General features: G+C 37.1%; 2 protein-coding genes across 2 annotated transcripts; one reads left to right on the top strand and one right to left on the bottom strand.

Annotated features, from left to right (window-relative positions):
• The first annotated feature begins 6,387 nt into the window (after positions 1-6,387).
• On the top strand, positions 6,388-10,291 carry LOC132189412 (Leucine-rich receptor-like protein kinase family protein). The gene is made up of 3 exons (XM_059604154.2): positions 6,388-6,505; positions 6,632-9,203; positions 9,914-10,291. The coding sequence occupies exons 2-3, from the start codon at positions 6,683-6,685 to the stop codon at positions 10,273-10,275; spliced, it is 2,883 nt and encodes a 960-aa protein (XP_059460137.2). The 5' UTR covers positions 6,388-6,505; positions 6,632-6,682; the 3' UTR covers positions 10,276-10,291.
• A 6,755-nt stretch (positions 10,292-17,046) lies between these two features.
• On the bottom strand, positions 17,047-20,872 carry LOC132190901 (uncharacterized). Its single transcript, XM_059605924.2, has 2 exons — positions 20,698-20,872; positions 17,047-17,576 (listed from the first exon to the last, which is right to left on the bottom strand). Exons 1-2 carry the CDS (start codon positions 20,870-20,872, stop codon positions 17,047-17,049), a joined length of 705 nt encoding a protein of 234 aa, XP_059461907.2.
• Positions 20,873-21,371: the final 499 nt, after the last annotated feature.

Genomic DNA, 21,371 nt, shown 5'->3' with positions numbered 1-21,371 from the left:
TAACTTACACTTCTCATCCAATTGTGAGAGGATTTTTTATATAGTTTACCTGTCCGAGAAGTATTGATTTACCCGAATATGTAGATGGCAAGTTGATGCAGATTACTGATTATGTAGCCGTCAGTTTGTTTTATTTTCTAAACCGACTTTATGTTGTTATTTTATTAGGGTTTAAGGTTTTAAGAGTCTTTATTTCGTTATTTTATTAAGTTTAGGGTTTTGGGGGTATTTATGTCATATTTTATTAGGTTTAGTGTTTTTTGCTATAAATATATGCTTAGAGCCTCTAGAAAAATACAATTGTTGATTATTATTGATTTTAATTAATGAGAATTACTCATAGGTGAGTTTTCTTCATATTTTTTTCTTTAAAATCTTAGATAGACTCTATATTTTGAGAAGAATTCTTAGATCATTGATAGACTCAAGATCTAAAATTAGTTATCTGCTACTTTGTTGTTGTTTTTCGCTGCAGCCTGCTAAGTCACACTGCATTAGTTGGTATCAAAGCTTAGTTACTTTCCATGAATGTGGAGGAGCAACCGCTTTGCAGACATGAACGAGGTGTACGTGCGCACGGAGACAACAGGTAAGGAGCAACCGGCGATTTGTTTGAGGCACATGCATGAGTGGTGGGCCGAACAATTGTCGTCGCCAACCAAGACCGCGATTCACGAAGGCGGAAGGCAAATCTATCCCTGAACATTGGCAACACACGGAGGGTCAATTCAGGGCTATGAGGGATCAAATTGAAGACCTCATTACCCAATTATCCAACTTGTGTGGTCAACATGGGAACGGATCTAGAAACCTGATTCCAGAGTTTCAACGCACGGACTTCAGCACCTTGCGCAAGCTCATGCCATTCGGCGGGTAAGTAGATTCAAACTCAAAATTTCGAAATTTGACGGGGATCTAGAACCCGACAAATTTTTGGATTGGGTGTTGGCTGTTGAAGAGGTTTTTGAATTCAACGGGGTGCCCAATGAACAACGAGTCTCTTTGGTGGTACATACATTCTGGGGAAGAGTTGGTGCGTGGTGGCAACAACTGAAAAAAAAAAAAAATACTTTATTGTTGTTCTTCGTTGCAGCCTACTAAGTTACACTGCATCAGTTGGTATCAAAGCTCAGTTACTTTCCATGAATGGGGAGGAGTAACCGCTTGGCAGACATGAATGAGGTGTACGTGCGCACGGAGACAACACGTAAGGAGCAACTGGCAATTTGTTTGAGGCACATGAGTGGAGGGCCGAACAATTGTCATCGCCAACCAAGACCGCAATTCACGAAGGCGGAAGGCAAATCTATCGTTGAACATTGGCAACACACGGAGGATTGATTCAGGGCTATGATGGATCAAATTGAAGACCTCATTACCCAATTATCCAACTTGTGTGGTCAACATGAGAACGGATCTAGAAACCCGTTTGCGGAGTTTTAACGCACAAACGTTAGCACCATACGCAAGCTCATGCCATTCGGCGGGTAAGTAGATTCGAACTCAAAATTTCAAAATTTGATGGGGATCTAGAACCCGACAAATTCCTAGATTGGGTGTTGGCTGTTGAAGAGGTTTTTGAATTCAACGGGGTGCCCGATGAACAACAAGTCTCTCTGGTGGTACATACATTCTGGGGAAGAGTTGGTGCGTGGTGGCAACAACTAAAAAAAACTAGGAAGCGGGAAGGAAAATTGAAGATCAATAGCTGGGAGAAATTATTGAAATACATGCGGGTCGCTTTCTTGCTCTATAGTTAAACCATTGGTCAAAAGTCACAAAATTGGAGACAAGGGTCTATGGCTGTGACAAAGAAAATAGAAAATTCCTACAAAAAAGAGGTATTTAGGGAAACATGGAGTGAGGCGAAGAGTCCATAACAGGCCAATTGGACCCCTACTTGCCAACCACAAATCCATAAACCGAATCCATATTCTGTGGAGGAGGAAAAAGAATCTGTGAACGAAGAGTTTTAGGAATTCGTATTCATTGATGAAGAGTTTAGACATGAAGATATTGTAGATCCTTCGTAAGGATTTGTGGATTGGGATTCCCCACCAATCTATGATGACGATGTTAATGAGGAAGAACCGATTGAAGGATTTTTGGCGTCCGACCAAGAGGACGAGTACGAAGAGGATGGATTTTCTCCCATGCTTGGCGGCCTCTACCCCGATGAAGATGACCAAGAGGAAGAGTACAAAGAAGATGGTTTTTCTCCCATGTTTGGCGGCCTCTACACAGATGATCAATTAAAAGAGGAAGAGCCCTCGAGTAACATCGACAATTATGAAAAGGTTGATGAAGACTTTTTAGGTGAAGTGCCTAATTAAAATGATGAAGGGGTTGATTATGTTGATTTCCTTCGCGTTGAAAGTATTTTAAATTCTCCTAACAACAATTGTGATGAGTTCTATGCGGATGAGGAGAATTATATGTTCACAAGGGAAACAACGGTTGCCTTGTCCTTGAGTATCTTCATAGCACGTGAAAGGGAGAAAGAACAAAAGAAGAACAGCAAATTTGAAGTATTGCCAAGTGATGTGTGGGGCTTTCATGACAACCATCAAGGTATTTCGATGATGAGAAGCGTCATGTTTATTTTGGGGTGTTGTCTTATTTTGATCTTGAGGAAGAGCGAGTGGAATGAGTTGATAGGGCATTCGAAGGACCGTGAAAAGAACCGGCCGAATTCTCTCCAACAAGGGGAGAATGATGCAAATTACGTAGCTATCAGTTTGTTTTATTTTTTAAACCGACTTTATATTGTTATTTTATTAGGGTTAGGGTTTTAAGAGTCTTTATTTCGTTATTTTATTAGGTTTTGGGTTTTGAGGGTATTTATGTCATATTTTATTAGGTTTAAGATTTTTTGCTATAAATACATGCTTATAGCCTCCAGAGAAAGACAGTTGTTGATTATTATTGATTTTGATTAATGAGAATTACTTTAAAGGTGAGTTTTTTTCATATTTTTTTTCCTTAAAATCATAGATAGACTCTATATTTTTAGAAGAATTTTTAGATCACTGATAGATTCAAGATCTAAAATTAGTTATCTGCTGCTTTATTGTCACTACAAAAAATTAAATTTTTTCTGACGGACGTTTTCTGACGTGTCAGGTAGTCTGACACGTCAGAAAACGTTCCTGACGGGGCCTTCCTGACGTGTTTCCCGCGTGAAGATTATAGGTGTCAGAAATGGAAAATTTCTGACGTGTTAAGTTTTAACCCGTCAGAAATTTCTGACGTGTTATAATTAACACGTCAGAAATTATTTTCTGACGTGTTAAAGAGTGACACGTCAGAAAAATTTCTGACGTGTTAACTTGTGACACGTCAGAAATTTTACTGACGTGTTGAAATTTAACCCGTCAGAAAATTTCTGACGTGTCAAATTTTGACACGTCAGTAAATAATTTTAATAAAAAAAATCCAGAAAAAAATTAAAAAAAAAAAAAGAAAATTTTTTTTTTTTAATAATTTTAAATTTCCTGACGTGTCAAATAGTGACACGTCAGGAAATTTAAAATTATTAAAAAAAATTAATTTTTCTTTTTTTAATTTTTTCTGGATTTTTTTTAATTAAAAATATTTTTTTTATTTGTGGAACAGTAGTCTTCTCCGGTCCCAGTTCTCCCTGATTCCTCCATTTTCACTCTCTCTCTCTCTCTCTCTTCTTTCCTCCATTTTCACTCTCTTTTCTCTCTTCTTTCCTTCATTTTCAAAAACCCAAACCATAAAATCAAAAACCCAAACCATAAAATCTCTCTTTCGATCTCTTCTCCATCTTTTTTTTTTTTTTTTTTCTTTTCTTTTCTGCTGCTTCTCTGGATCTTCTGATCTTCTCCATCTTTTTTTTCTTTTTTTCTTTTCTTTTCTGCTGCTTCGTTCGATCTCTTCTCCTTCTTTTTTTTTTTTTTTTCTTTTCTTTTCTGCTGCAGGTTCGATCTCTTCTCCTTCTTTTTTTTTTTTTCTTTTCTTTTCTTTTCTGCTGCTTCTCTGGATCTTCTGATCTTCTCCCATTTTTTTCTTTTTCTTCTTCTTCCTCAATCTTATTTTTCTCCTTTTCTTCTTCCCTTTAGAAGCTGGTGGCCGGATGTACAGAGAGAAAGAGGCTAGGGAGATTGAGAGAGGAGAGAGAGAACTGTGTTTGGAAATAAAAGAAAAAGGATTAAAGAATATGAATATATAATAGAATTATAAAGGAAAAAGAAGAGGGAAAGAAGATAGGGAAAAAGAGGGAAAAAGTTGAAAATCCCGCTTGTTTTTTGATATCAGGTTTCTGACGTGCTAAAATTAACACGTCAGAAATTTCTGACGTGTTAATTCTAGCACGTCAGAAAAGGTGAATATATAATATAAATAAACATAATATAAAAATTATTTATTTATTTATTTATTTCTGAAACATATAATATATATATATATATATATATATATAAAATAATTCCTGACGTGCCATATATGGCACGTCAGTAATTCCTGACGTGCTATATTTGGCACGTCAGGAATTTCTGACGTGCCAAATATGGTGCGTCAGAAATTTTTTTTATTTTTTTATTTTTTTTTATTTTTTTTTTTTATTTTTTTTTTTTGTCTTCATTATTTTTCTTCTCTCCCTTTCTTAATTAATTCATTCTTCTTCACTCCCTCTTTTTTTTTTTTTTTTTGTCTCTCTGCACGTAGGCTTCAGTTCTTCTAATTTTTTTTTTTCCTTTTCTTTTTCCTCCCCCAAGTTCCAACACACCGTAGAGTGCAAGTACAGTACCCTGCAATTTTTTTTTCCTTCTCTCTCTGCATGAAGGAGAAGAATAAAAAGATGAAAGAATTCATGAATATAATTAAGAAGAAAACCTAGCTATTTGGATGCAACGACAAGTTCATTTCATGTTTGTTTGTTTTATCTCCAATTAAATAGTGTTTTTCAGTGAAAAACAAAAAGACATAGAGATAATTAGATTTTAATTTCTATACTAAGCGAAGGGATAGGAGAGAGACAGTGTTGGAAAAATAAATGAGGGGGAAGAATAAAAAGATGAAAAAAGCGGAGGGAAAATAAGAAGAGGAAAAAATTTCAAAATTTCGGTCTTTTTTTTTTTTTTTTTTCTTTTTCTGACGTGCAAGTATTTAGCACGTCAGAAATTTCTGACGCGCCAATTTGGCACGTCAGAAATTTCTGACGCGCCAATTTGGAGCGTCAGAAATTTCTGACGCGCCAGTTTTGGCGCGTCAGAAATTTCTGACGCGTCAAACTGGCGCGTCAGAATTTTCTGACGCGTCAAACTGGCGCGTCAGAATTTTCTGACGCTCCAAACTGGCGCGTCAGAAATTTCTGACGCGCCAAACTGGCGCGTCAGAATTTTCTGACGCGCCAAATTGGCACGTCAGAATTTTCTGACGTGCTAAAATAGCACGTCAGAAAATTCTGACGTGCTATTTTTTAGCGCGTCAGAAAATATTTTCTGACGTGGCATTTTTTGCCACGTCAGAAAATGCTGACGTGGCAAAAAATATGCACTGTTTGCCACGTCAGAAAATACCTATTTTTTTGTAGTGTGTTGTTATTCGCTGCAACCTACTAAGTTATGTTGCATCACAAGTGGTTCTCACAAATAACCATTTTACAATTTATTGTATGTCCAAATTGCAAGTAATATAGATAAACAATTACACTAATTAAATCTCGATCTAGCTAACTCCTAAAAGTCTTTTTTTTTTTTTTTTTACTGCAGTTCCACTACATTGTCTCTTAAAGCTTATATAATCACCAATATATATATATATATTACCAAAGGCGCGCACCACACTATGTCAATGGTAGCACCACAAGCACAACCTTTGCTCCATGAGCTATATATATATATATATATTCCATGGCCAGAGTACGGGCTACATTGGTATAGCTATTATTATTACCACTAGCTATTTTGATGAATTACCTCTTACACTGTCTGCAAATGGGGTTTTTGCTTTAGGCTTTACCCAAACACAAATTCTTTTTTCATAATTCTGATTGATCGGTAGATTGAAAACTTTTTCTCCATATTTTGTAAATAATTAGTACAACAACACCCACATGCCCATAAAACATTCAAACTTTACAACGGTTACAGAGAAAATCCTTTGTCACTATCCAAAGTCAGTCAGTGAGTCAGTCAAAAGGCATTTTGGTGAATAATCCGACAAAATCAGATCCTTTTTTCCAACATCTGTCCCTGTTTCCCTTTCAACCGTTCGTGTTCAGACATCATTCTAAAGAAGGTCAAGGTGCACTTTCGTAATTATCCCCATTCCCATGCCCTTTTCCTTCACACCTTTATAACCCTCCCTTCTATTTAACCACTCATGTCTCCCACTCTCTCAAACTAGCCCTATCTTCAATAGTCCAACACCCCCCTCTCCTTCTTTCTTCTCTTCCAATCCACGTCTCTCAATTACAATTCCTCATTCTCCAAACATATTTATATATATTTATTTATATGATGCTAATTATGAGACTTAGGTACGTTATGGGATGTTTTACCTTAAATCCTTTCCTTAAATATTCTCTCTAGCTTCTTGCATTAATTATGTGTATCACTCTATATATACATGTCAGCTGATTCTGCTCTTTGTTTTTTCCTTACAGGTAAATTTCTTTCTTTTCTTTTGTGTAAATTAAAGATAAATTCAGTTAGAAATGGCCAAGAAAAGAGCAACAAAACTGCCCATGTTGATGTTCTTGTTCTTGTTCTTGGATCTCCCCATGTTGCTGCATGGCGAGGAATTAGAGCTTCTCTTATCCTTCAAAGCTTCCATCAACGACCCCTTAGGCTTTCTTTCCAGCTGGACCTCCTCTGCCGGCGCCACTTTTTGCAGTTGGCACGGCATAGCCTGTAACAACTCTTCCCGCGTTAACTCCATCGATCTCGCCGGAAAAAACTTCTCCGGCGGAATTTCTGACGCCGTTTTCGAATTAAAGTATGTCGAAAATATCGATCTCTCCACCAATCAGCTCTTGGGAGAAATCCCTCGTGATTTCCTTTCCTGCCCTTCGCTTCGATATCTCAATCTTAGCAACAATAATTTAACTGGCCCGTTGCCAAGCATTTCCAAACTTTCCCGCCTTGAAAAATTAGATCTCTCCAACAACATGTTTTCGGGCGAAATTCCAGACAATATCGGGTTGCTTCGGGGATTAAAATTTCTTGATCTGGGTGGAAATGTTTTGGTGGGAAAAATTCCAAATTCCATATCAAATATCACACGTTTGCAAGTCCTGACTTTGGCTTCAAACAAACTGGTCGGCGGAATTCCACGTGGCGTAGGCCGTATGAAGAGCTTGGAATGGCTTTACCTTGGCTACAACAATCTTTCCGGTGAAATTCCGGGAGAGATTGGAGAGTTGGTTTCTCTTAATCATCTTGATCTTGTCTACAACAATCTCACCGGAAAAATTCCATCATCTGTCGGGAATCTCAGCAATCTTGAGCATCTCTTTCTCTACCAGAACAAGCTCACGGGTGCTATTCCAAGATCACTTTTCGAGCTTAAAAGGCTGGTTTCGCTTGATCTTAGCGATAATTCTCTTTCGGGAGAGATCCCGGAGTTGATAATTCAACTGCAAAACTTGGAGATTCTCCATCTTTTCTCCAACAACTTTTCCGGGAAGATTCCGGGTGCTTTAACCTCTTTGCGTCGGCTTCAAGTCCTCCAGCTTTGGTCAAACAAATTTTCCGGCAGCATCCCCGAAGAGCTTGGAAGATGGAACAATCTCACTGTACTTGACCTTTCCACCAATGCTCTGACCGGAAAAATTCCCAAAAGCTTATGCAACTCCGGTCGGCTTTTTAAGCTCATCCTCTTCTCTAATTCTCTCCAAGGTGAAATTCCCAAGAGTTTGAGTTCTTGCAAAAGCTTACAGCGAGTACGTATCCAAAACAACCGTCTCTCCGGTGAATTATCGTCGGAATTCACGAAACTGCCGCTCATATACTTCTTGGATATCTCAGGCAACGATCTTTCCGGCAGGATCGACGGGCGGAGGTGGGACATGCCCGCTCTGGAAATGCTGAATTTAGCGAAAAACAATTTTTCCGGGGACATGCCGGGCTCTTTCGGCACTGACAAGCTTCTGAACTTGGACTTGTCGGAAAATCAGCTTTCCGGTAAGATTCCCCGGAGCTTTGGAAGATTATCGGAGCTGGTGGAATTAGAGCTAAGCCAAAACGAACTCTCTGGTAATATTCCAGAAGAATTGTCATCATGCAAGAAGCTTGTTCGTTTGGACCTCAGCAACAATCAGCTCAGCGGCGAAATTCCGATCAGTCTCGCCGAACTGCCGGCTCTCGGCCTTCTCGATTTGTCGGCAAACCAATTATCCGGAGAAATTCCACCAAATTTAGGAGTGGAATCCCTTGTACAAGTGAATATTTCTCACAATCACTTCCACGGAAGCTTACCGTCCACCGGAGCATTTCTTGCTATAAACGCCAGCGCGGTTGCCGGCAACGATCTTTGCGGCGGCGATACTGCAAGCGGATTACCGCCATGCAAAAGCGTAAAAAATCCCATGTGGTGGTATGTTCTCACTTGCTTTCTGGTTGTTTTAGCCATGTTTGCTTTCGCAGCAATTGCTATGGTTTTCCTTCGGCGGCGAAAGGATTTGGAGCTGAAAAGAGTGGAAAACGAAGATGGGATCTGGGAAATACAATTCTTTGATTCAAACGTTTCAAGATCCATTACAATTGACGATATTTTATTGTCGACCAGAGAAGAAAATGTCATCACGAGAGGGAGGAAATTAGGCATGCAGTTGGTCGTGAAGGAAATCATAAATGATGTCAATTTAAACTCCCCGAGCTTTTGGTCTGTTATTGCCAAATTGGGAAAGGTTCAGCATCCGAACATTGTTCGGTTGGTCGGAATATGCGTATCGGAAAAGGCAGCTGGGTTTTTGGTTTACGAGCATGTGGAAGGGAAAGTTTTGAGTCAAATTCTGAAGAACTTGAGTTGGGAGAGGCGAAGCAAAATCGCGATTGGGATTGCGAAAGCGCTACAGTTTTTGCATGGCTACTGTTCGCCGAGTATTCTGGTGGGTGAGATGTCGCCGGACAAAGTTGTGGTTGACGGGAAAGATGAGCCTCGCCTGAGTTTGGGCCTTCCTGGGTTGACTTGTACGGACACCAAATGCTTCATTTCTTCGGCCTACGTTGCCCCAGGTACATATATATATCATCACTAATTTACTCTTCTTAATTAGGAGAACAATAACATTTAATTAGTAGATTTTTTTCATATGTAGAATTATTTATTAAATTAAATATAAAAAATAAAACACTGATTTTTAGTGCCAAATGACCGCAATTATATGACAATTATGTAACAATTTGCTAAACAGTATTTAGTTGTTATTAAATACTTAGAATCTTTATTGTGTTATTCTCAAATGTAATATAACTTTTAAAATCACTTATAGATTAAAATTTAATAATAATTATCTCAATTCAATAATAATTTTAAAAGTTAGATCAAGTTTAAAAGAATTTTAATCTTCTTTCTAGCATTACTCGATTCAAATAACATGATAAGGTGTGCTTGGGAAACTATTCTTATTTTTCATTTAAAAAAGAAATATAGTAATAAGAATTGATTTATGTTATATAAAAGTGAAAAGAATTTTATATTTTTTAGAAGAATATGGTAAGAAAAACTATTTAGTAATAAATAAATAAATAAAAAGTCGAAAAAAATAGAAGAAAGAAAAGAAAAAAAAAAAATTAGAGTGGGTGGCACGTGCATTAAGTTAGAACTAATGTAGTGGACGTGGCATGCTGCGATTGGCACATATAAAACGAAATGAGTGTACAAATCCATGCACGTATACCCACATAGTATGATAGTAAAGCTTACATAATTATTTTGAACGCAGAAAGCAGAGAAAGCAAAGACATGACAGAGGACAGCGATATGTATGGATTCGGTGTCGTCTTGATTGAATTACTGACTGGAAAAAGCCCCGCCGACATGGAATTTGGCGTGCACGAGAACATTGTGGAGTGGGCCCGGCACTGCTATTCCGAGTGCCACCTGGATGCGTGGATTGATACGACGATTAGAGGACATGCAGGGAATGATAATAAGCATCGGAAGGAGATGGTCCAGACCATGAACCTGGCCCTACACTGCACCGCAGCGGACCCCACCGCTAGGCCGTCCGCCAGCCACGTTTTCAAAACCCTAGACTCTTATATGAGCCCTACTTCTTGTGTTTCCATCCTTCATTTTTCTTAAACTAGCTAGTTAGATTTTTTCCTCCGTGATTTCTGTTCTTTTTTTTTTCTTTTTTTTTTTGAATTTTTGTATAAGGTGTTAAAATGATTGTTACTCAAATGCTTTTGTTAATGGTATGTTTCACATACTAGTGAGTGTAGAAATGTAGATATACTAAATGCCATTATATGAATTACAGCTTTTTCTCTACTGTCTCTCTCTCTTATAGACATATTTGTATAGACTAAATAATAATTATTAGTGTAGGATAATTCTAATGAGTTCAGTCGAATGATAAATTACTTGGTTTGAAATCTTAAAAAACATTAGGTCTAAAGTTCGACCTTTCTTGATTTGTGTAAACAATTTAATTATTGCAGTCTCACTTGCACGCAAATGTAGTATCTGCAAGAACTCAAAATGTGATAAGTATAAAATATGGAATAATAAACAAGAGAACAGAAAGAGACAAAAGATATCAAGGTAGTTCGGCATATATCCTACATTCACACACTAAAACCCTATAGATTACATCTTGTTTTTATCAAATGATTTGATAGTACATAAGAGGCATCGATATATAAAAGCCAAAGCGAGAGACTCTCATACATAAGCAATGTGGAACAAGTTCATATATTCTCTAATATTCTCTCTCAAACCCTAGGTGGAGACTTGTGAAATCTTGAGTTTATTTCTTGATCGGCAACAGAGGCCGAGATGGTTTCCAAAAACGCGATAGAGTCAATTGCAGCCGAGGGAGGTGACTGGAGTTGATGGTGTCGGATTTTGAAACATCGGCAGCTCTTGAACATGAACTTTAGCTACTATGGCCGGAATTTTGAACATCGGCAACTTTTGGTCGGAATGGGCCAGCTGTGGGCCTTTCAAAGAAGTCAACTATAGGCTAAAAAGGGCGTAGGTTTTAAACAATACTACAAATGTCGGGTATGAATTTTAACCAATACCACAAGGGCCAAAATATGAGTTTATGTCAAACGTAACCACAATAGTCCACCAAACAATGGGCCAACAATGGGCCAAAAATTGGTCTAGGTCAACAAAGGACCAACAAAAAACCAAATGAATGAGGCCAACAAATGGCCAAAAGGATACAAGCAACTGTGGCTTCTTTTGATGTTTTTTGTTTTTTTTTTTATTTTTTTATGAAAACTTCATTTTAGATTCCTGAATTATTGCGCGTTTTGAAAAGACCACCAAAATTAAAAAAAACTCTTAATTAGCACCCTTGAACTTTCAATTTCAATCAATTTACCCCATTTCGTCATATTTTAAACGTTAAAAGTGTGATATAATGACGTTTATACCCCTGACTTTTTTATAAAATGCCAAATTTACCCATAATTCCAAATTAAAAAAATTAAGTTATAAAAATTAAAAATTAAAATAAAATAAAAAACCATGGTGACCCACATGGGTCTCGGCCAGAGACCCACGGCTGGGTTTTGCCGCGACCCGGCTATGGGTCAGCAAGCCGTGACCAAGCGTGGGGTCAAGATACCCACGTGGGTCTGGCCGTGACCCACATGGGTCTGTAACATGATAGTTACTAGAAAACAAGAAAATGGAAGAAAATTTGTATTTTTGAGAATTGAAATGAAAGACAACAACTAAATTGTATGAATAATACTATGTTTCTTGTTTATTGACTATTGAAGGCCTAATTCGAGATGGCTAATCTCCATAATCAGATTCTGGCAATTCTCTTTGTAGTCTCTAATTTGCACTTAATCAGCCTTATATATAGCTTATTACACTAACGCCAATTAGTTACAGAATTGGTTTAATCAATTACAACATAATATGAATTAATCTGTTATTCTTCTAGAAGCTTTCTTTACACGTGCTTGATTAAAAAACCCTAGTTGAATACAGCTGTAACACACCATACTCGCAACGTCATGCTACAGCTGTCCCTTCTTTTTAATTGAATAGTCTGCTTTATCCCACGTGAAAAATCTATAATACGACTCCAAACGATACCTATTCAAATGTCTAGGTGATTCACAAATATTAATCGGACTAAGATCTGACCTAACAATTAACAATCAACCAAATACAGATATGTAATGAAAAACAAGAGCACGGATATTTGGTTACAAAAAGGAAACCATTTAGAGAACTCTCTAAATGTAAAACCTCTCCGAGGCAGCCAAACCCAAGAAATCAATCTACTATAAGAAGAATAAGGAATACAAGAAGAATTACAAAACCTTTGCTTGTACACGACAAGCGACCCACTTGACTTCTACCACAGTAGCCCTTTCCAGAACATCTGGCACAATTATTCTATAAGATTTCCTTTCACCGGAACTCCGATTGGCTTCATGTATTTAATCTTTACTCACATAAACTAGAACAATATCTCTCTCTAAGCTCTCTGTTTTTATTCCCCAAAATACGTACGTATAATAGGCAAAACAGCTTGTTTAAATAGAAAATAAACAGCAATTTAGCGGCCGTGTCCGGACAGGGATAAGTGGGTGTCCGGGAACAGCTAGGGTTACATATGCGTAACCACGTGGTGTCCGGACATCCAAGTCTTGTGTCCGGACAGGCCATATAAAATGGACTTGCTGGAAATTGGGTCCGGACCCAGCTTCTGACGGTCCGGACCTAACTCTCAATTGCAGCTTTCTGGAACTTGGGTCCTGACCCAGCTTCTGGCGGTCCGGACAGCCATTCTAGAAATGCTATCCAGTCTTGATCAACAGCTCCGATCGATGGGCGTTTGTGGTTCGATTGAGCTGAAATTTTGCAGGGACGTTCATGACACACGAATCTACCTTATGAACGGTGGAGATTGGATTCTGAGTATTCTATATCAGTGTTTGAGCCTATGAACAGTAGCCTCTGCATTTTGGAACTGAATTAAGCCAACACAAGAACTAACAAACTCTCCCTTTGGCAATTCAATGACAAAACCAAAATGCCGAGCCAATCCCATCATCTCCCCATATTTACTCCCCCTTTTTGTCTCAGAATGACAAAAGGTCTTCATATTTCCTGAAACACTTCACAAAATATATCAAGGCATATGTGGAACAGGAATACAGAAATAAAACTCATGATAAAAAAAAATGACGTAGAATGCAAGATCATGAACAAAGATCACCAAAAACTCCCCCTCAACATATGACTCAATAATCAACGAGAAGCTAAAAAAGCAAAACATGTTTCTCCCCCTCAAAAGTCAAATGAACACACATGATACACACATCAATGACTCATGTATCGCACAATGAATATCCCAAACATGCTCCAAATATGCAAAATATACATGAGACTAGAAATTGCAAGAAACTCATATTGCTTAACCCAAACAAAGAAAAATGTTCCATTCAACCCATGCTTGTGTGGTGTGTGTGTAAGTCATCCAAAGAGAAAAATTTTCAACTTACAAAATGAGGAGAAAGTTTCACCACCATGAGGTTTTGACAAGCATATCAAATCAAAAGTCAAACATTATCATACTAGGGCCTAGCCACTCTCATCCTATACATTTCTCTTTGTAATACATTTTGCACAAGTTTGACACAGTGAAATAAATTCCTTTTGGAATATGATCTTTTGATTTTATTTGTTTTACTATCTTGTTTATTTTTCTCTTTAAGAAAATGTCCTTAAACTTGTAGTGCTTATCATAAAAGAGAAAGCAGAAATTTTTAAGCCCTAGGTTCAACTAGCATATAGTCAATTTGAAAAATATGACTAGTCAAAAACCTCATATGGTTACCTAACAGACCTCACAAATAAAGTGAAATAAAACCTCAATTTAAGCTTAAATGTGCACAAGAGATAAAGCATAGGCAAAATGTACCACATAAGCTTAGGCTTTAGGTAACCACAAACACAAGTCCATTGACACAAATTTTCATCTCATGCATATTAAGAACATTCCGAGACGCAAGGAATTAAATCCATAAAAAGCAACATGAGAAATTAATGGACTATCTAGGTACATAAGACAAAAGAAAGAAAAGAAAACAATCAAAGTAACATATTTTTGTCTTTTTGAATTTTTTCACAAAAGAAATGCACATGAACGAAAACAAATGCAAAACAAACAAAAATGCAATGCATAAAGAAAAAACAACATGCTTGAATTGAGATTACAACAGGCAATACATGAATGTCCTTTAGCATTAAATTTTCATTACATCTTATAGGTCCCATTACAAAATAATGATTTGGTTTAATAACTACTTCTAGGTCTTCACAAGACATTACACATTCATGAACACTTAATTAGCAAGTAGACAAAAATCTTGGTGGTCCGTACACAACATCTCATCTATAAGCCTTTCAAAGATCATAACATATGAATTTCTTGAAAAGTCCTTTATGAATATGTCTCATAACAAGAATCTCCAAACAAACATTTATACACTCTTCACACAAAAAGTGTAACAAAAAAAATTGCAATGCATAAACTAGAAAGCGAAAAACAAAAAAAAAAAAATGCAAAGCAAAGAAAAACAACATGCTCTAGGATTTTCAAAAATAAGCAAAACAACAATTCCTAGACATGTTATTTACTCACCTAAATTTAGGTGAGATCACTATCGCTCCCCCTCAATAAGTTAATGGTATCAACCTTCTTAATCCAAACTTTCTTCATATTGGGGACAAATGTGCGACTCTTGTCCAAATCATTTAACTGGGTGATAACACCCCTTAGCATGTTGAATAATTTCTCATGACTATTCCTAAAACGAAAATAATCTCTTTTTGACTCATGATTATTCTACTGAAAACAGTTAGAGCGAATATTCCAAATCTTACCACAATGATGACATGTAGGAATGAACCTTTGAGAAGGTTGGTTCCTTGCAAGGTAAACAAAGTTGGAGTTGCTTCTAGGGAAAAAGTGCTCAACACGAGAGTACTTACCTTTCTTACCCTTCTTACCTCTTGAGGTCGCAGTAGCTGTTTTCTTCTTTTTCTTTAAGACTACTTTTCCTCTTCTTCTTGAGGAGTGAACAGCAACTAGCTTATCTTTATCCAATGGCTCTTCCAAGTTTTCTGTTTCAACAAAAACTTTCTTGGAAGAAGAAGCAAGGTTAGAGGAATGAGCAATAATCTTGTCAAAATAAATCCCAGGTTTATCACAAGTAGATTTTTGGGTATGCAAAATTTTGTCAAGATTATCATTAAAGAATTTTTCCAATAGAGTTTTGGACTCCTTTAATTCATTCTCTAATGACTCAACTTTATTAGCAAGATCATGATTTTCAAATTTCAATGTTTTACACAAATCAAGAGAATCACTCAATTCACCAATTAGCTCATCTTTATCATGTTCAGCCTCTCTGAGTTTCTTTAGATTCTTGGAATTAATAACTTGTAGCTTAGAGAATTTCACAAACAACAAATTATAAATCTCCTGAAGATCAATTTCATTATCAGAATAATACTGTTTATCAGAAGACATAATAGTTTCAAAATAATCAAGAGTTTGGGACATCTAGAAAGTATATAGGATCACACTTAGGAATTTAATCCTTTGACAGAGTGAACCCCCTCTAATACCAATTGAAAAATCTATAATACGACTCCAAACGACACCTATTCAAAATGTCTAGGTGATTCACAAATATTAAGCAGAATAAGATCTGACCTAACAATTAACAATCAACCAAATACAGATATGTAATGAAAAACAAGAACACAGATATTTGGTTACGAAGAGGAAACCATTTGGAGAACTCTCTAAATGTAAAACCTCTCCGGGGCAGCCAAACCTAGAAAATCAATCCACTATAAGAAGAATAAGGAATACAAGAAGAATTACAAAACCTTTGCAATTTACTCTTCCTTGTACACGACAAGCGACCCACTTGACTTCTACCGTAGTAGTCCTTTCCAGAACATCTGGCACAATTCTTCTATAAGATTTCCTTTCACCGGAACTCCGATTAGGTTCACGTATTTAATCTTTACTCACATAAACTAGAACAATATCTCTCTCTAAGCTCTCTGTTTTTGTTCCCCAAATACGTATGTATAATAGGCAAAACAGTTTGTTTAAATAGAAAATAAACAACAATTTAGCGGCCATGTTCAGACAGGGATAAGTGGGTGTCCGAACACAACTAGGGTTACATATGCGTAACCACGTGGTGTCCGGACATCCAAGTCTTGTGTCCGAACAGGCTATATAAAATGGACTTGCTGGAAATTGGGTCTGGACCTAGCTTCTGACGGTCCAGACCTGACTCTCAATTGCAGCTTTCTGGAACTTGGGTCCAGACCCAGCTTCTGGCGGTCCGGACAGCCATTCTGGAAATGCTGTCCAGTCTTGATTAACAGCTCCAATCGATGGGCGTTTATGGTCCGATTGAGCTGAAATTTTGCAGTGACGTTCATGACATATGAATCTACATTATGAACGGTGGAGATTGGATTCTGAGCATTCGATATCAATGTTTGAGCCTATGAACAGTAGCCTCCGCATTTTGGAACTGAATTAAGCTAACACAAGAACTAACACCACGCATCTTTGTCTCTTCCTTGTTTGTTGACTTTCCCTTCCTTATGCTTCCTTTCCTCTGCAACACTAAAGAACCCAGCTTCTTACTATCTTCATCTTCCTTCAATCCACCCAAGACCTTCCTTCAATCCACCCGTGACATAGCCCACTCCTTTAAAGCACCTTGCCCAGAAGGTGTAGATAAGAGTGTTTCAAAGAAAACATATCTTCCCATCACCCTTTGTTTGCCCTACCCATTGAACCAAAACTTCAGTTATAGCCCGATTGTCCTTCTTTCTGCTTCATCTGGCCAAAATCTTCAAAGGTTCTGGTTGTAAAACACCATGAAGATCAACTGGTGGAAGTTTTGGGAGAAGATAGTTTGTCGTGCCCAACTTAAGCTTCAATTGAGACACATGAAAAATAGGATGGAAACGAGCTTCAATCGGCAGATCCAAATCATAAGCCACCTCTCCAACCTTGCAAATGATTTGGAATGATCCATAAAATAAACGAGACAACTTCAATGACTTACATGTAACCACTGATTGTTGTCGATATGGTTGAAGCCAAAGGTAAACCATGTGACCCACTTCAAATTTCCTTTCTGATATCCTTAAATCAGCATACTTTTTCATCATTTGTTGTGCCTGCTGCAGATTATGCAGTAACAAAGACAGAATCTGCTCTCTAGAATGAAGAGTCTCATCTACCGCTTCTAGCTTTGTAGTCCCCGGTATATAGGTAAGCAACTGGGGAGGAAGTAAGTCATACACAGCTTCATAAGGTGTTATTTTAGTAGATGCATACCATGTAGCATTATACCAATACTCTGCCCATGGTAACCAAGAAACTACTTAAGTCTATCTTGCACAAAACACCTCAAATAAGTCTCTAAACACTTGTTAACAATCTCAGTCTGCCCATCAGTTTGAGGGTGATAACTAGTGCTAAACTTCAGAGTAGTACCTTGAAGTTTGAATAGCTCATTCCAAAAAAACAATAGTAAAAATAGGATCATGATCTGAGGCTATAGAAGTAGGCATCTCATGCAATTTGATAATGTTGTTAACAAATAGTTGAGCTATTTTAATGGTTGTGTAAGGATGTGATAGAGATATAAAATGACTAAATTTATACAGTCGATAAAAAACCACTAATTGCCCTTGAGAAAGTTGCAATCCTTCAATAAAATCCACAGACACATTAGACCAGATTCTATTAGGGATTGGAAGAGATTGAAGTAGTCCAGCAGGAGACATATTTTCATACTTAGATTGTTGACAGACTTCACATTCCCTTATAAACTTCTTTAGATCTTTAGCCATTCCTTTCAAATAGAAATCTCTCTTAGCCCTATGTAAAGTTTTTTCAAACCCTGAATGTCCTACCATAGGGTCACTATGAACAAACTGTAACACTTGTGTTTTGATGGTTTGAGATCTCCCAATGTAAATTCTCTGTTTATAAAAAAGCAGATTATCTTTGAGAGAAAACTTCTCTGAATCCAACTCACCCTTATGCCATTACGCCAATAAGGTCTTCAAATTTAAATCTATTTGGTACTCGTATTTTAAATCCTTAACCCAACTAACAGTGGGTATAGATAAAAGAGAGAGAGTAACCTCTAATTCCCAATCCTCCCTTCTAGATAGGGCATCTACCACCCTACTATCCACTCCTTTCTTGTGTTCTATTGTAAAATCATATCCAATCAAGTTAGTGATCCATTTCTATTGGAAAGATGTACCAACCTTCTGTTTCAAGAGGAATTTCAAACTCTGATGGTTTGTCTTTACAATGAATGGTTTACCTAACAAGTAAGCCAAGCCTCCACTTCTGGATTGTTGTCACTAAGGAAAACAATTATTTCTCATATGTTGACATGTGAATAGCTTTACCCTTAAGAGCTTTACTCAAGAAAGCTATAGGTCTTCTGAACTGCTTTAAAACTGCTCCAATTCCCACACCACTTGCATCACACTCAATCACAAATGGTTGAATTTGTGGCTATCATTGCAAATTTGTGGCTATTAAATGCCTCAATGGCTGATTCATCCCAAGAAAAAGAATTTTTCCTCAACATTCTGTTAATGGGGCAGAAATAGAACCATATTATTTTTTGAACTGCTAATAATAGCCCGTTAATCCTAGAAAACCTCTCAAAGACTTAAGAGTTTTAGGAAAAGACGACTACACCATAGCTTTAATTTTTTCAGGATTAGCCTTTACCACTGAAGCAGAAATTAGATGCCCTAGATACTCCACCTCCACATAACCAAATCTGCACTTGGACATTTTAGCATACAGCCTATTATATCTTAGTATCTCTAGGGTCTTTAAATGTTGCTTATAAGTCTCCAAATCCTTACTAAAAACCAAAATATCATTAAAAAATAAATAAATAAAATAAAAAACTAAGATGAATTTCCTTAAAAAAAAAAAAGGTCTAAAAACTTGATTCATAAGGCTTTGGAAAGTAGATGGGGGGCATTAGTAAGCCCAAAAGGTATTACTAGGAATTCATAATGGCCATCATGAGTGTGAAATGCAGTTTTAGGAATATCATTCTCCACTACTCTGATCTGGTGATAGCCAGATCTTAAATCCAGCTTAGAAAACATCTTAGCTCCCCATAATTCATCAAGTAACTCATACAACCAGTATAGGAAACTTGTCCTAGATTGTTACTTGATTTAGAGCTCTATAGTCTATACATATCCTCCAGCTGCCATTCGCTTTTCATACAAGTAGAGCTGGGAAAGAAAAAGGGCTTTGACTGATTTTAATAACCCATGACTATAGCAACTCCTTTACAATCTTTTCTATCTCTTCCTTTTGGTAAAAATGGTATCTATATGGCCTAACTGAAACTGGTTGTGCATTCTCTTTAAGAGTAATTGCATGATCATGTGACCTATTAGAAGGCAACTCTTTAGGTTCTACAAAAATAGGAAAAAATACATTTTACCCCCCTAAACTATCCACCCATTTGCAATTCGACCCTTCTGACTTTTTTTTTGTTTTTCCAAATGCCCTCCCATCCCAAGTTAAATAGAAAAATAATAATAATAAAAATTTTAAAAAAAATTTAAAAATTAAGGGGTGGCCGGCTACCCTAGTTGGGCCTAGAAGCCACCCCAGACCGAACACCCCTTAATTTTTTAACTTGGGATGGGGGCATTTTGGGAAAAAAAAAAGTTAGAATGGTCGAATTGCAACAATTTGAAAGTTTAGGGGGGGAGGGGGGGTCAAGTGTCACTTTCTAAGCATTGGAGGTCAAAGTGCAAATGGGTGGATAGTTCAGGGGGGTAAAATGTATTTTTCCCACAAAAATATCAGCATAGTCCTCCAAAATTTGGGCTAAAGGACCATCCCTCTTCTCCTTCTCACCCCTTTCTTCATTCTATTGTATCGTAGTTATATTACCACTAATAAGCTATAATAAAAATCCCTTGTTCTCTCCACGGGCTAGCTTAAAGGTTTTATCATCCTCTAAACTGAAATTTGTGTTGGAGGCCAACCCTTCCAACAAACACTTCCTTTCTCCATACACAAACTGCATAGTTAGCTTGAGAAAATCGCACAAAATAGGTCCTAAAGTGCATAACCACTGAATTCCAAGGACCATGTCACAACTAGCCAAAACTAAAATATAAAGATCAACCATGAAAGTATAACCTTCAGCTTAACCTTTGTATTTCTACATTACCCTGGACATATAATTTCATCACCATTAGTCACTTTAACTTTGATAGATTCTTAAACCATAAGCTGAATTCCCATTACCTTAGCCATTTCTTGATCTAAAAAATTATGTGTACTCCTAGAATCAATCAAGATTATTATTTTGTGGTTTCTAATCATGCCTACAATCCTCATAGTCTTACAAGTAGGGTTTCCAATAATAGCATTTAAAAAAATTTCAGGAAATTCTTCTAAGAGAAACTCACCTAGATCAAATTCCTCCTCAACTTCCTTCAGCATGTTCACGTTTTCCTCAATCTCCTCAATAAGAAATAATCTTGGTGAAGCACATACATGGTCACGGCTCCATTTAGCATCACAGTTATAGAACAAGCCTTTTTTTCTCCTATCCATCATCCCAGCATTGGAGATTTTCTGCATTGGCAGCACTGCCTTACCATATGCAAGGAGACTAGACTTATTTTGACTATCTACACTGTTAGCATTCTCATAATTCTTTTGCTGCCGAAAGAAACTAGTTTTTCCTCCAACATAACAACTAGTTTTATTCTCTCTCACAAAATTTATGGCAGTATGACTACAAGAATTTATATTCCATTGTGGCTTAGTACTTTTTCTGAAATTGAACAAATAATCTTCTTGAATTTTTGCTAAGGAATATGCATCAATTAAAGCCTAAGGTTTAAACATCTTAACCCCTAATTGAATTTCATCTTTAAGCACCCCCCCCCCCCTCGTCCCCATCGGACAACTCAGTTTGTGTGCTTCTGGTAAATCAGCTACTCTATTGGGTAAAATTTCAAACTGTTTTTTATAGTCCTCTAAGGTTCCCCCTTGTTGCAATTTAGGCAAAGTTTCCATAGGATCATCACAAGATCCCATACCAAACCTAGTTTGCATTGCCCTAGCAAGAGGAGAA

This window comes from Corylus avellana, chromosome 9, assembly GCF_965113065.1.
Source record: "Corylus avellana chromosome 9, dhCorAvel1.hap1.2, whole genome shotgun sequence".
Taxonomy (NCBI): domain Eukaryota; kingdom Viridiplantae; phylum Streptophyta; class Magnoliopsida; order Fagales; family Betulaceae; genus Corylus; species Corylus avellana.
Note: the sequence above shows the minus strand (reverse complement) of the source record. Positions and strands in the feature narration are given on the sequence as shown.

Coding starts and splice junctions, on each gene's coding strand:
- LOC132189412 (XM_059604154.2), top strand. CDS start 6,683: ATGGCCAAGAAAAGAGCAACAAAACTGCCCATGTTGATGTTCTTGTTC. Junction 9,204..9,913: donor TTCGGCCTACGTTGCCCCAG/GTACATATATAT, acceptor TTTTGAACGCAG/AAAGCAGAGAAAGCAAAGAC.
- LOC132190901 (XM_059605924.2), bottom strand. CDS start 20,872: ATGCAGAAAATCTCCAATGCTGGGATGATGGATAGGAGAAAAAAAGGC. Junction 17,577..20,697: donor TGAGGAGGAATTTGATCTAG/GTGAGTTTCTCT, acceptor TACCATGGGCAG/AGTATTGGTATAATGCTACA.